Source organism: Bos javanicus, chromosome 12 (genome assembly GCF_032452875.1).
Source record: "Bos javanicus breed banteng chromosome 12, ARS-OSU_banteng_1.0, whole genome shotgun sequence".
Taxonomy (NCBI): Eukaryota; Metazoa; Chordata; class Mammalia; order Artiodactyla; family Bovidae; genus Bos; species Bos javanicus.
The window spans coordinates 73,523,945-73,540,068 of record NC_083879.1 but is presented as its reverse complement, the minus strand read 5'-3'; the positions used below and the strand labels follow the sequence as shown (position 1 = coordinate 73,540,068).

At 38.5% G+C, this 16,124-nt stretch overlaps 1 protein-coding gene across 1 annotated transcript in view; it reads right to left on the bottom strand.

Annotated features, from left to right (window-relative positions):
* The window catches only part of DNAJC3 (DnaJ heat shock protein family (Hsp40) member C3), a 67,211-nt gene that overhangs the window by 24,198 nt on the left and 26,889 nt on the right, over positions 1–16,124 (bottom strand). Inside the window, exons 3-4 of the mRNA XM_061435232.1 lie at positions 10,935–11,059; positions 8,867–8,941 (exon numbers count right to left, since the gene is read on the bottom strand). Coding sequence (XP_061291216.1) covers positions 8,867–8,941; positions 10,935–11,059 — 200 coding nt within the window. The remainder of the gene's footprint in view (positions 1–8,866; positions 8,942–10,934; positions 11,060–16,124) is intronic.

Sequence of the window (16,124 nt, the reverse complement as noted above, 5' to 3'; positions counted from 1 at the left end):
CCTTTTGTCATGTCTCTTGATATCCCTTCTCTTCTTTGGTGTTTTACATTTCAGGCAAACCTTTACCTATTTTACAATACTTTATTTCTTATTTACCATGGTCACTATCTTACAGAGAAAAAAATAATAATGAACACATGCAAAAATCCTCAACAAAATACTAGCAGACTGTCTCCAACAACACATTAAAAGGATCATACACCATGATTAAGTGGGATTTATTCAAGGAATACAAGGGCTTTTCAACATCTGCAAATCAATGTGATATACCACACTGACAAATTAAAGAATAAAAGCCATATGATCATCTCAATAGATGCAAAAAAAGGCTTTCACTAAAACTCAACATTTATTAATAATTACCAAAAAAAACTCTTCATAAAGTAGGCTGCCAGGAGCCAGCGAGAGAGAGGCACTCCACTCATGGCAAAGGTCATGAGGAAGGAGGCTCGGCATATGCAAAGGCGGGATCGAGCCTCAGGAGTGCCCCTGGATATTCTCGAGCATCTACCCCACAAAAACCAGAGTCTGCCTACTTTATTGCTTTGTGCTCTCACCTGACTTTACTGGGGGCTGTCCCCCACCACCATCTCGCTGTCTCTGACAAAGAGTTAACTTACAGCTCCAATTAATAAAGTTCCTGGACATTAGGAGTGTTTAAATCCAAACCCCTCAGATAGCTCTCTAACTCGCCTGACAAGTTTACCCGGACTCCTACAGCTATGCATACAGTCTCCCAGCCTCGAGAGGCACGGGAAGCTTAAGATATTCAAATGGCTTAGAGCCTCTCAGAGAGTTAGAAACTGTCAGAATAAAACTACTAAAAGATTTCATTGATGAGCCAATGCTTGCTGCCAAGTTTCCATATCCCCTGTATTGTATCCTTGAATGTGTATTAATTAATATAGTTGGTATGAAGAAAAAATAAGTAGTGGCCTTGGTGTTAGCAACTTTAGACCCTTAAGGTAATAAATTTTTTCCTTTGTTGTAAACCCACTGCACCTCTGCCCTATAGGAATGCAACTTTATCTAACACCTTCGGAGGATGGCGCCAAACCTTAAAATAATTACTCTTAGAGAAAATAAGTCTTACGGTTGACAAATCTTTGTCAAGAGTCATAAAATGTTAATAGGCCTTCTGGCCAGAAGATGATGTAAATCACCTAAACCATTTGTATACGATAAATTTGCAGGAAAGAAACCCTGGTTTCGATAAGGATCAAAGACTGCTGACTTTGCATGATTTCACATCTCCTATTATCCTCTATGTGTAACTTCGGGTATAAAAGCCCTGGTTGAAAATAAAGCTACGGAAAGTGAAGGGCTGGAAAAAGATTTTCCATGCAAATAGGGACCAAAAGAAAGCAGGAGTAGCAATACTCATATCAGATAAAATAGACTTTAAAACAAAGGCTGTGAAAAGAGACAAAGATGGTCACTACATAATGATCAAAGGATCAATCCAAGAAGAAGATATAACAATTATAAATATATATGCACCCAACACAGGAGCACTGCAATATGTAAGACAAATGCTAACAAGTATGAAAGGAGAAATTAACAATAACACAATAATAGTGGGAGACTTTAATATCCCACTCATACCTATGGATAGATCAACTAAACAGAAAATTAACAAGGAAACACAAACTTTAAACGATACAATAGACCAGTTAGACCTAATTGATATCTATAGGATATTTCATCCCAAAACAATGAATTTCACCTTTTTCTCAGACGCACATGGAACCTTCTCCAGGATAGATCACATCCTGGGCCATAAATCTAGCCTTGGTAAATTCAAAAAAATTGAAATCATTCCAGGCATCTTTTCTGACCACAATGCAGTAAGATTAGATCTCAATTACAGGAGAAAACCTATTAAAAATTCCAACATCTGGAGGCTGAACAACACGCTGCTGAATAACCAACAAATCACAGATGAAATCAAAAAAGAAATCAAAATTTGCATAGAAACGAATGAAAATGAAAACACAACAACCCAAAACCTGTGGGACACTGTAAAAGCAGTCCTAAGGGGAAAGTTCATAGCAATACAGGCACACCTCAAGAAACAAGAAAAAAGTCAAATAAATAACCTAACCCTACACCTAAAGCAACTAGAAAAGGAAGAAATGAAGAACCCCAGGGTTAGTAGAAGGAAAGAAATCTTAAAAATTAGGGCAGAAATAAATGCAAAAGAAACAAAAGAGACCACAGCAAAAATCAACAAAGCCAAAAGCTGGTTCTTTGAAAGGATAAATAAAATTGACAAACCATTAGCCAGACTCTTCAAGAAACAAAGGGAGAAAAATCAAATCAACAAAATTAAGAAATGAAACTGGAGAGATCACAACAGACAACAAAGAAATACAACGGATCATAAGAGACTACTACCAGCAATTATATGCCAATAAAACGGACAACGTGGAAGAAATGGACAAATTCTTAGAAAAGTACAACTTTCCAAAACTGGACCAGGAAGAAATAGAAAATCTTAACAGACCCATCACAAGCACAGAAATTGAAACTGTAATCAAAAATCTTCCAGCAAATAAAAGCCCAGGTCCAGACGGCTTCACAGCTGAATTCTACTAAAAATTTAGAGAAGAGCTAACACCTATCCTGCTCAAACTCTTCCAGAAATTTGCAGAGGAAGGTAAACTTCCAAACTCATTCTATGAGGCCACCATCACCCTAATACCAAAACCTGACAATGATCCCACAAAAAAAGAAAACTACAGGCCAATATCACTGATGAAAATAGATGCAAAAATCCTCAACAAAATTCTAGCAATCAGAATCCAACAACACATTAAAAAGATCATACACCATGACCAAGTGGGCTTTATCCCAGGGATGCAAGGATTCTTCAATATCCACAAATCAATCAATGTAATACACCACATTAACAAATTGAAAAATAAAAACCATATGATCATCTCAATAGATGCAGAGAAAGCCTTTGACAAAATTCAACATCCATTTATGATAAAAACTCTCCAGAAAGCAGGAATAGAAGAAACATACCTCAACATAATAAAAGCTATATATGACAAACCCACAGCAAACATTATCCTCAATGGTGAAAAACTGAAAGCATTTCCTCTAAAGTCAGGAACAAGACAAGGGTGCCCACTTTCACCATTACTATTCAATGTAGTTTTGGAAGTTTTGGCCACAGCAATCAGAGCAGAAAAAGAAATAAAAGGAATCCAAATTGGAAAAGAAGAAGTAAAACTCTCACTATTTGCAGATGACATGATCCTCTACATAGAAAACCCTAAAGACTCCACCAGAAAATTTCTAGAATTAATCAATGACTATAGTAAAGTTGCAGGATATAAAATCAACACACAGAAATCCCTTGCATTCCTATACACTAATAATGAGAAAACAGAAAGAGAAATTAAGGAAACAATTCCATTCATCATTGCAACGGAAAGAATAAAATATATTCTTAGGAATATATGTACCTAAAGAAACTAAAGACCTATATATAGAAAACTATAAAACACTGGTGAAAGAAATCAAAGAGGACACTAATAGATGGAGAAATATACCATGTTCATGGATCGGAAGAATCAATATAGTGAAAATGAGTATACTACCCAAAGCAATTTATAGATTCAATGCAATCCCTATCCAAGCTACCAACGGTATTCTTCACAGAGCAAGAACAAATAATTTCACAATTTGTATGGAAATACAAAAAACCTCGAATAGCCAAAGCTATCTTGAGAAAGAAGAATGGAACTGGAGGAATCAACCTGCCTGACTTCAGGCTCTACTACAAAGCCACAGTTATCAAGACAGTATGGTACTGGCACAAAGACAGAAATATAGATCAATGGAACAAAATAGAAAGCCCAGAGATAAATCCACATACATATGGACACCTTATCTTTGACAAAGGAGGCAAGAATATACAATGGATCAAAGACAATCTCTTTAACAAATGGTGCTGAGAAAACCGGTCAACCACTTGTAAAAGAATGAAACTAGAACACTTTCTAACACCATACACAAAAATAAACTCAAAATGGATTAAAGATCTAAATGTAAGACCAGAAACTATAAAACTCCTAGAGGAGAACATAAGCAAAACACTCTCCGACATACATCACAGCAGGATCCTCTATGACCCACCTCCCAGAATATTGGAAATAAAAGCAAAAATAAACAAATGGGACCTAATTAAACTTAAAAGCCTCTGCACAACAAAGGAAACTATTAGCAAGGTGAAAAGACAGCCTTCAGAATGGAAGAAAATAATAGCAAATGAAGCAACTGACAAACAATTAATCTCAAAAATATACAAGCAACTCCTGCAGCTCAACTCCAGAAAAATAAATGACCCAATCAAAAAATGGGCCAAAGAACTAAATAGACATTTCTCCAAAGAAGACATACAGATGGCTCACAAACACATGAAAAGATGCTCAACACCACTCATTATCAGAGAAATGCAAATCAAAACCACTATGAGGTACCATTTCACACCAGTCAGAATGGCTGCGATCCAAAAGTCTACAAGCAATAAATGCTGGAGAGGGTGTGGAGAAAAGGGAACCCTCTTACACTGTTGGTGGGAATGCAAACTAGTACAGCCACTATGGAGAACAGTGTGGAGATTCCTTAAAAAACTGGAAATAAAACTACCTTATGATCCAGCAATCCCACTGCTGGGCATACACACTGAGGAAACCAGAAGGGAAAGAGACAGGTGTACCCCAATGTTCATCGCAGCACTGTTCATAATAGCCAGGACATGGAAGCAACCTAGATGTCCATCAGCAGATGAATGGATAAGAAATATACACAATGGAGTATTACTCAGCCATTAAAAAGAATACATTTGAATCAGTTCTAATGAGGTGGATGAAACTGGAGCCGATTATACAGAGTGAAGTAAGCCAGAAAGAAAAACACCAATACAGTATACTAACGCATATATATGGAATTTAGAAAGATGGTAACAATAAACCTGTGTACGAGACAGCAAGAGAGACACTGATGCATAGAACAGTCTTATGGATTCTGTGGGAGAGGGAGAGGGTGGCAAGATTTGGGAGAATGGCATTGAAGCATGTATAATATCATGTATGAAACGAGTCGCCAGTCCAGGTTCGATGCACAATACTGGATGCTTGGGGCTGGTGCACTGGGACGACCCAGAGGGAGGGTATGGGGAGGGAGGACGGAGGAGGGTTCAGGATGGGGAACACATGTATACATGTGGCAAATTCATTTCGATATTTGGCAAAACTAATACAATGTTGTAAAGTTTAAAAATAAAATAAAATTTTAAAAATAAAGCTACGGGCCTTGCTCACCAAAGCTTGGTCTCCCCATGTCATTCTTTCTTTTCACATTCCGGCTGAGTCTCCATTTGGAGCACGGAGGTCCTCTGCAACCATTTATTTGCCTGGGCTTCTAAGACCCACTCGAGAAGGTGTCTAAGGTGGGGCACCTTCCGCTATTCGAGAGGGCGTCTGCAGCCTCCGTGGTCAGAGCTAATCTGGTGTCACAGGTTATATTGATTTTCCGCATAAACCAAGCTACTCAGCCTCTTTTCTTCACTGAATTTTCCTACTGAGCTATCCTCATGCTATTACTCTAATTAATATTTAAATAAATCGCCGATGCCACCTCTCCTTCGAATACCCTGGATCAGCCGGGGCTAGACCCCGGCAGTAGGCATAGAGGGAATATAACTCAGCATAATAAAGGCCATATCTGACAAATCCACAGCTAACATCACACTCAACAGTGAAAAGCTGAAAGCATTTTCTGTAAGATTTGGGGCAAGACAAGGATGCCCACTCTAACCACTTTTATTCAACATAGTTTTGGAAGTCCTAGCCACAGCAATCAGAGAAGAAGAAGAAATAAAAGGAATCTAAATTGGAAAATAAGGTACTACATACAGAAAATCCTAAAGAGGCCACCAGAAAACTACTGGTGCTGATTAATGAATTTGGTAAAGTTGCAGGATACAAAATCAATGCACAAAAATCTAAGAAATGAATACTCATTTATCTCTGTGTATTTAATTCTATACACTTCCCTGTATCCATTAACACAGTCAAGATACTGGTAGACTGTGTCAACATCAATATCCTGGTTACAATATCATACAATAGTTTCCTAAGATATTAACATTGGCGAAAACTGCTTACTGAGTAAAGGGTACACAGGATCTCTCTGTACTATTGACTACAACTGCATGGGAATCTATAATTCTCCCAATAAAGATTTCAATTAAAAAGGAAAGATCATTCAATACAGGTATACATTCTCATGGAAGAACCCTGTGACAACAGCAGCAAGGGCAGTTTTAAGAACACATTAGCAGAAGTGTGACTGTCAGAGAAAAATTACAAGTGTGAAGTTTCATGAAAGTCCCCTTCTCATTCCTGAGAGGTTTTAATACTGATGACAGAAAAGACATTAACTCAAGATACATCCACACTGCTGAAAGGATACATCCAATGCCCGATAAGGACTAATTTGTGCTAAAGCTTTATTCTAAAGTGTGTTATTTCTAAAAGGCTACTCCAGTCTTTGTAACTGGAAAAAGAACTCTAAGTTTAAGCACTTATTAAAAAGAAGGAAACTAATTATTATGTTTTATCACTTATCCATTTAACAAATCTTTACACAACACTTGCTGTGTGTCTAGAGGACTGGGCCAGGTAAAGTTTCTCCAGTACTACTGACTCCCTTTCACAGCATCATCTTTCAGACATCCGGTACCATCACTTCATGGGAAATAGATGAGGAAACAGTGGAAACAGTGTCAGACTTTATATTCTGGGGCTCCAAAATCACTGCAGATAGTGACTGCATCCATGAAATTAAAAGACGCTTACTCCTTGGAAAGAAAGTTATGTCCAACCTAGATAGCATATTCAAAAGCAGAGACATTACTTTACCAACAAAGGTCCATCTAGAAAAACCATCAAGGCTATGGTTTTTCCTGTGGTCATGTATGGATGTGAGAGTTGGACTGTGAAGAAGGCTGAGCGCCGAAGAATTGATGCTTTTGAACTGTTGTGTTGGAGAAGACCCTTGAGAGTCCTTTGGACTGCAAGGAGATCCAACCAGTCCATTCTGAAGGAGATCAGCCCTGGGATTTCTTTGGAAAGAATGATGCTGAAGCTGAAACTCCAGTACTTTGGCCACCTCATGCGAAGAGTTGACTCATTGGAAAAGACTCTGATGCTGGGAGGGATTGGGGGCAGGAGGAGAAGGGGACGACAGAGGATGAGATGGCTGGATGGCATCGCTGACTCGATGGACGTGAGTCTGGGTGAACTCCGGGAGTTGGTGATGGACAGAGAGGCCTGGTGTGCTGTGATTCATGGGGTCGCAAAGAGTTGGACACGACTGAGCGACTGAAGTGAACTGAACTGACTCCCTGCCACCTGTCCTTCAAGCTCCTCTCTAACAAGTTCCCAAGCAGCAGGGAATATTAGATAAACATAAAATGACACTGAATTTTTTTGTTTGTTTATTTTAAGCAGAAGAGCATACAAACATGGCTTAAGTGCAGGCCTCGAGGATCAAGTGTCCAGCCAGCAGTGGGCAGTGCGGAGCCTCTGTGTTTTGGTCCAGGTTCCTCAGAAGACTGGACACACCGTCTCCTGCCCCAGTGCCCACTGAGGCCTGGGCACTTGCTTCCTCCCTCCCTGTCACATCTCTCTCTTCAGGTCAGGAGATGCCTTCTTTTATGGCACCTGATCTATGAAGCTCACAGTCTGAGAAACCTCTCGTTTGCTAAAGACTGTCTGACCCGGAGCATCTGTCCCACGGGCATGCTGACTACCTTGCAGGCCTGGAGCCTCCTCTGAAGGCACAGGGCCTTCTGGACAGAGCTGCCGATCAGCTAACGTGTTTCAGTGAAAGACGGGGGCAAAATGGCAATGTGTCAGGTGCCCTCCAGGCAGACCTCATCGGTGTGCGATGCTGAACAGTGTACCACAGGGTTTTGGATTGAGGAGTCAATACAGCACAAAAGATAAATGATGGCAAAATGCTGAAAACGACATTGAATTTTATTAAGACCAAGAGTGTCAGCTTCTGATTCAATACAATTAATATCTAATGTGTTCTGGATTTGTCTGCATGTGACTGAGTATTGTGACAAAGGTTAGGCAAACGGAAGTTTTACTTTTATTTTCATAGTGGTTATCATCATAGTAATTAAGCATTTTGATAAACTATAAAAATGCAAATAATGAACAATGAAAGACATACACACACACACACATATGTGTATATATGAACACTCCAGAATCAAATCCATGTGGAACAAAACAAGTGGGTCTTAAAACAAGCCCCCTGAAGGTATAAAGACACCAGCTAGCTGTGTCTCTTCAAATCCTTTTTCAGGGTATAATCCCTTCAATTCCATGTAACCTGTAACATCTCCTCAACAAATCCAAAATGATTTACATTTTGTAAAGTAGCTAAGTGGCTGGTTACAAAATTTCCTGTTGCAAATCTGTTTCACTGTCCCTTTCAAATCAGATAAAGGGTTTCCTGGGTCACTCAGGCAACTTTCAGAATAGCTCAGCTGACATCTCTAGATCTCATGGAGGACAAAGCAGAACATGAGCTGTATAAACTGAGTGAGGATTATTTATCTGTTCCATACACTTTACCTTCCATCTGTTAAAGTGATTCTTTGATGTCAGCCACTAAATATTAATTTAGGAACTATGATTCTTACATAAACAAACCAAACAATTTTCCCTCTCGGGTATAAAACTATTAAAATGTCTTAATATATAAAAAAAAATAAGTTCAGTATGTTCACTCAAAATAAATCTTAGCAAAGCCACATAAAAACTGAACTTACCACTTTTTTAAAATCATCTTCTGCTTCATCAAGTTTTCCTTGTTTGAGTAATAAGTGACCTCTCTGTAATCTTGCCTAAAAAAGAAAAAAAAATATACTGAGTATACTAAATTTTCTTCAAACCCAAAGAATAAAACTAAATAGGCTAATGAAATACTAATTTTTCTTATACCCACATCACTTGGCCCTCTGAGAATAATTCCTAGAACCAATGACTATTTATAAATTTTGTTAGAGTCAGCTTCCTTAAAAATATTTTTTTATTATATCAAATAAATAAAATCTTGGACATGAATGCTCAGAGCAACAGCCAGAAAGTAGAACAAGCCAAATTCCCATCAACTAATTAAGAAGCAAATATGATATGTCCATACAATAGAATATTATTCAGGCATAAAAAGATATGAAGTACTGACAGATGCTACAATGTTGATGAACCTTGAAAACATTACACTAAGTGAAAGAAGTCAGACACAAAAGGCGGTGCATTGTATGATTCTGTTCATATGAAATATCCAAGACAGACAAATCCATAGAGACAGAGAGAAGTGGTTGCCAAGGGCTAGGACAGAAGTGGGAGGTGACAGCTAATGGGAATAGGGCTTCCTTGGGGCTAATAAAAATGTTCTGGAGCTAGATAACAGTGATGTTTGCAGAACCTTGTGAATATACTACAATAAAAGCTGCCAAATTACACACTTTAAAAAAGGGTAAATTTGATGATATGTGAGTTATATCTCACTTAAAAAGTACTTTAAGCCATCATAATAACTTTTTGCAATTCTAATAAAACTTGTTTAACTTGGGACTTTACCAATCAAAGCTTTGGACATAGTTTTTGTTTTTTTATTAACTCTTAATTGCACACATTTACTCCACTATAACCAGAATAACAATGCCTCTTTAACATCCATCAGTCAACTCTGATATTCCTCTTCTGATGTGCACAGTCCCATCTCTTCCAAGAATACCAACTCTCAGATGATGAATGTCTACCATAAGACAGAAACCACACCAATATTTGACTAAGACATATATTACTTTCACAGTACATAAAAATTTCCCTAATCCTTTGTTAAATGCATCAACACACATAAAAAGCAAAATTAAAGCCACTTCAACTGGCTAATAAATACTATAATACTAGGAAAATGAGCTACTTAACCTTTGTGGACAGTTATGTTTAGTTGGGTAAAGTAATAAAATTTGACACTTGTGAACTCCATCTTAAAATAATACAATTATTTCAAGCCAAACATTCACCCACATCTAATCAGTCATCTCAAATCCTTTCTGGATTACAGCAGGACACAAACACACAAATAAATGAACTGCCAAATTAATTGTGAGACAATATAATTGGATCCTATTATTTTAAGCCATTACAGTGACCTGCCAACTGTCAAGATATCCTATTAGACCATAAATTCCTCCACTTCTGAAGCTTGAGTGTTGGTTCAGAGCAGGACTCTGTCTAATTCACACTGTATTCTCATCACAGACCACTATTTAATTGCGTTGCTCCCTCTTTAAAACTTTAGTCTTCCCACTACGGCCTTAATTGAAACTGCCGTCAGTCACCTGACAGCCTCTTAATTCAACAGCTTCTCAATCAGCTCATTTCTCAGCCTGCACCCATCCTCCACCCAGATACCTTTCCAAACCACAGAGCTGACATCACTGCCACACTTCCAGGCTTCTCTGGTGGCTCAGCTGGTAAAGAATCTGCCTGCAACGCAGGGATCCCTGTTCAACTCCTGGATTGACAAGATCCCCTGGAGAAGGGATAGGCTACCCACTCCAGTATTCCCGGCCTTTCCTGGTAGCTCAGATGGTAAAGAATCTGCCTGCAATGCTCCTGAAAATCACCTAATGTCCCACTCCACTGTGCCTCCTTCACACACTGTGTTCCGAGGACTGAATCTCTCTTGTTGCCCAGTCCACCACATCCCAGTGGCTTTCTACACCCTCCAGCTATGCCTAGCACGCCAACTTTCACCTTAAGAAACAAATTACCTCTTCCAAGTTTCCTTAAGTTTTCCTTTTAAGAAAGTTTAGGTGCACTTACTGCAGTGAAATCCATCTTCAATTCAATCACTTTAGTTAAATCAGGAAGTGCTGCTTTTGATTTGCCCATAGCTAAAAAGACAGTAGCTCTCCGATAGTAAGCAATATAGTTATCAGGGTCACCATCTGAAAATTAAAATAATAAATATTAACTTGCAGTACTTTATTCAAAAAACCCAAATCACCTTAACAGTATTAAAGCTTGCACTTCTATTAAGAAAAACATTAAGGAAAGAACTTCTTCATCAATACTGGGTCATTTTACCTAATAAGATCACTGCAAATAAATCTAGAACAGGGGTTCAGCAAACTGTAGCCTCTGAGCCAAAAACAAGCCTCAGACTAAGTTAAGAATATTTTTTACACTTTTAAAGAGCTGTCCAAAAAACAGAAAAATATAGACACTATATAGCTGCAAAGCCGAAAATATTTATTATCTGGCCCCTTAGGGGAAAAGTTTGCCAACTTCTGATCTAGAATATTAACTATATTCAACTCAACTTTTATAAATATGCAATTATGTTTGTCTTTGTTGAAATTTTCTTAAATGAAATACTGACTGAGAATATAGATTCTACACTTATTCACATTTAGAATAGTATAGACCCAGTTACAATGATACACTGAATGTGCAATCCCTGCTCTTTCCCAAACTCCAGCTAAAATGACAGTGAAGAAATAAGGGTATGGACCACAGGATGGAGAATGGACAGGAGAGTGAGACCAGAGAGCAAGGTGAGAGTCAGTATCTGAAAGAAGGCAAGCAGCCAGAAAAGAAAAAGGAAAGGAAGGGAAAGGGAAAGAAGAGGAGGAGAAAGAAAGAGAAGAAGGGAGGGAAGGAGGGAGGGAAAAAGGGAGGAAGGAAAGAAAGGTGGAAGGTATGGGCGAGGATGTGGAGAGGGGAGCCCTTGTGCACTGCAGGAGGGAATGTGAAATGGTGCAGCCACTGTGAACAGCAGCATAGAGGGGCCTCCAAAACTAAGCACAGAATTACCATGTGAACCAACGATTCCATTCTAGGTGTACCTATTCAAAAGAAATGAAAGCTGATTGCCAAGACGTGGAAACAATCTAAGTGTCCATGAACAGATGATGGATACAGAAGATGTGGTGTAAAAAACAATGAAATCTTGCCATTTGCAGCAACATGAATGGGCTGGGAGGGCATTAGGCTAAGTGAACTAAGTCAGATAGAGAAAGACAAATACTGTGTAATATCACTGATATATGGAATCTTAAAAAATACAACGAACTAGTTCTAACTGGACTCACAGATACAAAGAACAAGCTAACGGTTACCAGCAGGAAGAGGGAAGACGGGAGGGGCAATACACAGGTAGGGGACCAAGCGGCACAAACTATTAGGTACAACCCTGAAGAAGAGGAATTGAAAGCTGGTAACTGTCTACCCACATCCAGAGCAGCATTATTCACAACAGCCCAATGGTGGAAACAAGCTAAACGCCCACGGGCGGGTGAGTGGACAAATAAAACGTGGCATATACAGACAACGGAGTATGATTCGGCCTTCAAAAAGGAATCGAATTCTGACGAACACTACAATATGAATGAACCCTGAAGACACTATCCTAAGTGGAATAAGCCAGACACAAAAGACAAATAGTGTACGTTTCCACTTCTGTGAGGCACCGAGAGTGGTCAAATGTTTAAAGACAGACATTAGAGTGGTGGCCGCCCAGGTCTGAGAAGAGAGGGGGATCAGAAATGGAAACAGCTGCATAATGGGCACAGAGCTTCACTCTGACATCATGAACAAGTTCTGGATATGGACGGTGGTGATGGCTGCACCACAATGCCAATGCACCTCATGCCACTGAATCACATGCTTAAAAATGGTTAAAATGGTGAATTCTGATTTGTATATTTTACTACAACAAAAAAGTGAAACAATGAGGCAGCCAGGGAAAAACATGGTCAAATGTTTTTATGCAGAAAAACCTTCAGAGAAGATTATGGGTAAAAAAGCTTTTTATTAAGTATTTGAAATCCCCAAATAAAAAGTCTATATAAAAATTTTGGGGGGCATTCACTTTCCCTTACTTTACTATTCAGTTTTTAGGTATTTTAAGATATGAAATGGGATTGGAAGCCCAATTTATAACACTGAACCTATTAAAAATAAGGAATCAAATGTCAGTGGCTCAACCTAGGAATCAAGATTTGATGTGCTCAGTGACACAGGGTCACTTAAATGGCAAATCGAAGCAGCCTCTCCTGGTTCTTCATCTTAAATACTACCAGTTCCCAGAACCCGTGCCCATTTCTATATCATTATACATGACGGAGCAGCTGAACAAGAACTGGTTTAAGAAACATGCTTAGTTTCTCACATTATAAGATTTGATAACATTGAAAATAATAACTTGCCCTATTATCCATCCAAATACAATACAGTTCATTATTTAAATTATATGCAAGCCTACATATGGAAGTATTAGACTTCATTCGAAAACATGTCAAGTGTTTTACTAGTTTATTCAAAATTTGAATATGAGAAATGAAAGTCTAATCCTAAAACTGTCAAACAATTCGAATATGAGAAAATTAGCTCTAATAAAGAAAAATACAACTACTACCTGGAGAAAAACATCAGAAAGCCAATTACAAATGACGCTGTAAATGGGGGCAGCGGGAGGCAGAAACAACACCACCCTTGTGGAGGTACAAAAACTTTTCATTCCCTAGCAGTGAAATGTGTATACTACCATGTGTGAAATAGATCACCAGTCCAAGTTCGACACATGAAACAGGGCACTCAAAGCCGGTGCACTGGGACGACCCAGAGGGATGGGGTGGGGAGGGAGGTGCGAGGGGGGTTCGGGATGGGGGACACATGTATACCCGTGGCTGATTCATGTCAATGGATGGCAAAAACCACCACAATATTATAAAGTAATTAGCCTCCAATTAAAACAAAGTAATTAATTTTTTAAAAAACCTTTTCATTCTTGCTCTCAGCTAACCCAACTCTATCCCTTCATTCATTCAAACTTTTATTCAGCACCACCAGAGACTAAAATAGTAATAATAATAACAACAGTAAGATAATACCTATCCTTAAGAAGTTTACAATCTTCTGCACTGGAATGTGACCTTCGGCAAGTCACTAGAATACTCTTTGCTCTCTTTTGTGTAAATGTGAAGAGTAATGTTCATCCCCTTTTCACAAGTGGAGTTTAAATTCAATGAGAAAGCACCACAATATGTTTAAGTACCAAATGAATACAGCTATGGATTTAGCAAAATTATGTTAAGTGTGATACTGGTTTTCCTACGAAGCAATTGAAGAAATCTATCATTTCATTCGTGTCCACCATTTAATCCACCACTTTAGACATTCATTCATACCAGATATACCTAAGACATTCTGCAGGGTCTACCAAAGAAATGCTTCAGCCCCTAGTGTCACTGTCCACGTTAAGACCACGCTGCAGAGATGAGAGGCAGGGCATCCTCACTGCAGGAAACCCACACTGCGCTTTCTTAAGGATAAAATCTCGAAACAAAACCTGTGTCTGACTACTCCATAAAACTGAAACAGAGGCGAAACTTCCCTGGTGGTCCAGTGGTTAAGAATCGGCCTTGCAGTGCAGGGGATGTGGGTCTGACCCCTCATCGGGGAACTAAGATCCCATATGTCACAGAGCAACTAAGCCTGAGGGCCCAATGAAGACCCCATGTGTCCCCAGCTGAGACCTGATGCAGCCAAATCAATAAATAAATATTAAAAAAAAAAAAAAGTGAAATAGATGCAACTGTTTCAGAAGACTATTTAAAAAGTGACACCAACACTCTTCTTAAATCACAGTTTCCAACCCAAACAGTTCCAAATCTTAAAACTCCTGCCAAAAAATATCTATATGCCAGATGCAAAAACCACATCACAGACAGATCTGTACTATAGTTATCTGTGATGCTACTGAGTTTTAATACATAAACATTTTTCCGTGTAAAAATGCATTTACAAAATACACCATGCATAAGTAATTTTCAAAATGTAAACCACGTAATTTTTCAAAAATGAAAATGAGAGAAGGATGCCACAACCATAAATACTGTCAGCTATAACATTATAATAAAAAGTGATGCCTTAATACACCTGATGCCACTACCCAAATTACATTACAAACTCTAACATCAATTTCTAATCACAGGAAAAGTTAAAAAGATAAAGTACATTATGAAATTTAGAAGTGTGGAAGCATAAACATTTAATGAATTTTTTATATAGTCAGTTTAAAGCAATGTACTAAATTATGGGTGATATTTTAGAACTATGGACAGAGATTTGTGATACTGTACAGGAGGCAGTGATCAAGACCATGCCCAAGAAAAAGAAATGCAAAAAGACAAAATGGTTGTCTGAGGAGGCCTTACAAATAGCTGTGAAATGAAGAGAAGCAAAAGGCAAAGGAGAAAAGGAAAGATATACTCATTTGAATGCAGACTTCCAAAGAATAGCAAGGAGAGATAAGAAAGCCTTCTTCAGTGATCAGTGCAAAGAAATAGAGGAAAACAATAGAATGGGAAAGACCAGAGATCTCTTCAAGAAAATCAGAGACTAGGGAACATTTCATGCAAAGATGGGCTCAATAAAGGACAGAAATGGTAGGGACCTAACAGAAGCAGAAGATATCAAGAAGAGGTGGCAAGAATACACAGAAGAACTATATAAAAAAGATCTTCATGACTCAGATAACCATGATGGTGTGATCACTCACCTAGAGCCAGACATCCTGGAATTTGAAATCAAGTGGGCCTTAGGAAGCATCACTACAAACAAAGCTAGTGGAGGTGATAGAATTCCATTTGAGCTATTTCAAATCCTAAAAGATGAAGCTATGAAGGTGCTGCACTCAGTATGTCAGCAAATTTAGAAAACTCAGCAGTGGCCACAGGACTGGAAAGGTCAGTTTTCATTCCAATCTCAAAGAAAGGCAATGCCAAAGACTGCTCAAACTACTGCACAATTGTACTCATCTCACACGCTAGTAAAGTAATGCTTAAAATTCTCCAAGCCAGGCTTCAACAGTATGTGAACCATGAACTTTCAGATGTTCAAGCTGGACTTAGAAAAGGCAGAGGTACCAGAGATCAAATTGCCAACATCTGTTGGATCTTTGAAAAAGCAAGAGTGTTCCAGAAAAACATCTACTTCTGCTTTATTGAC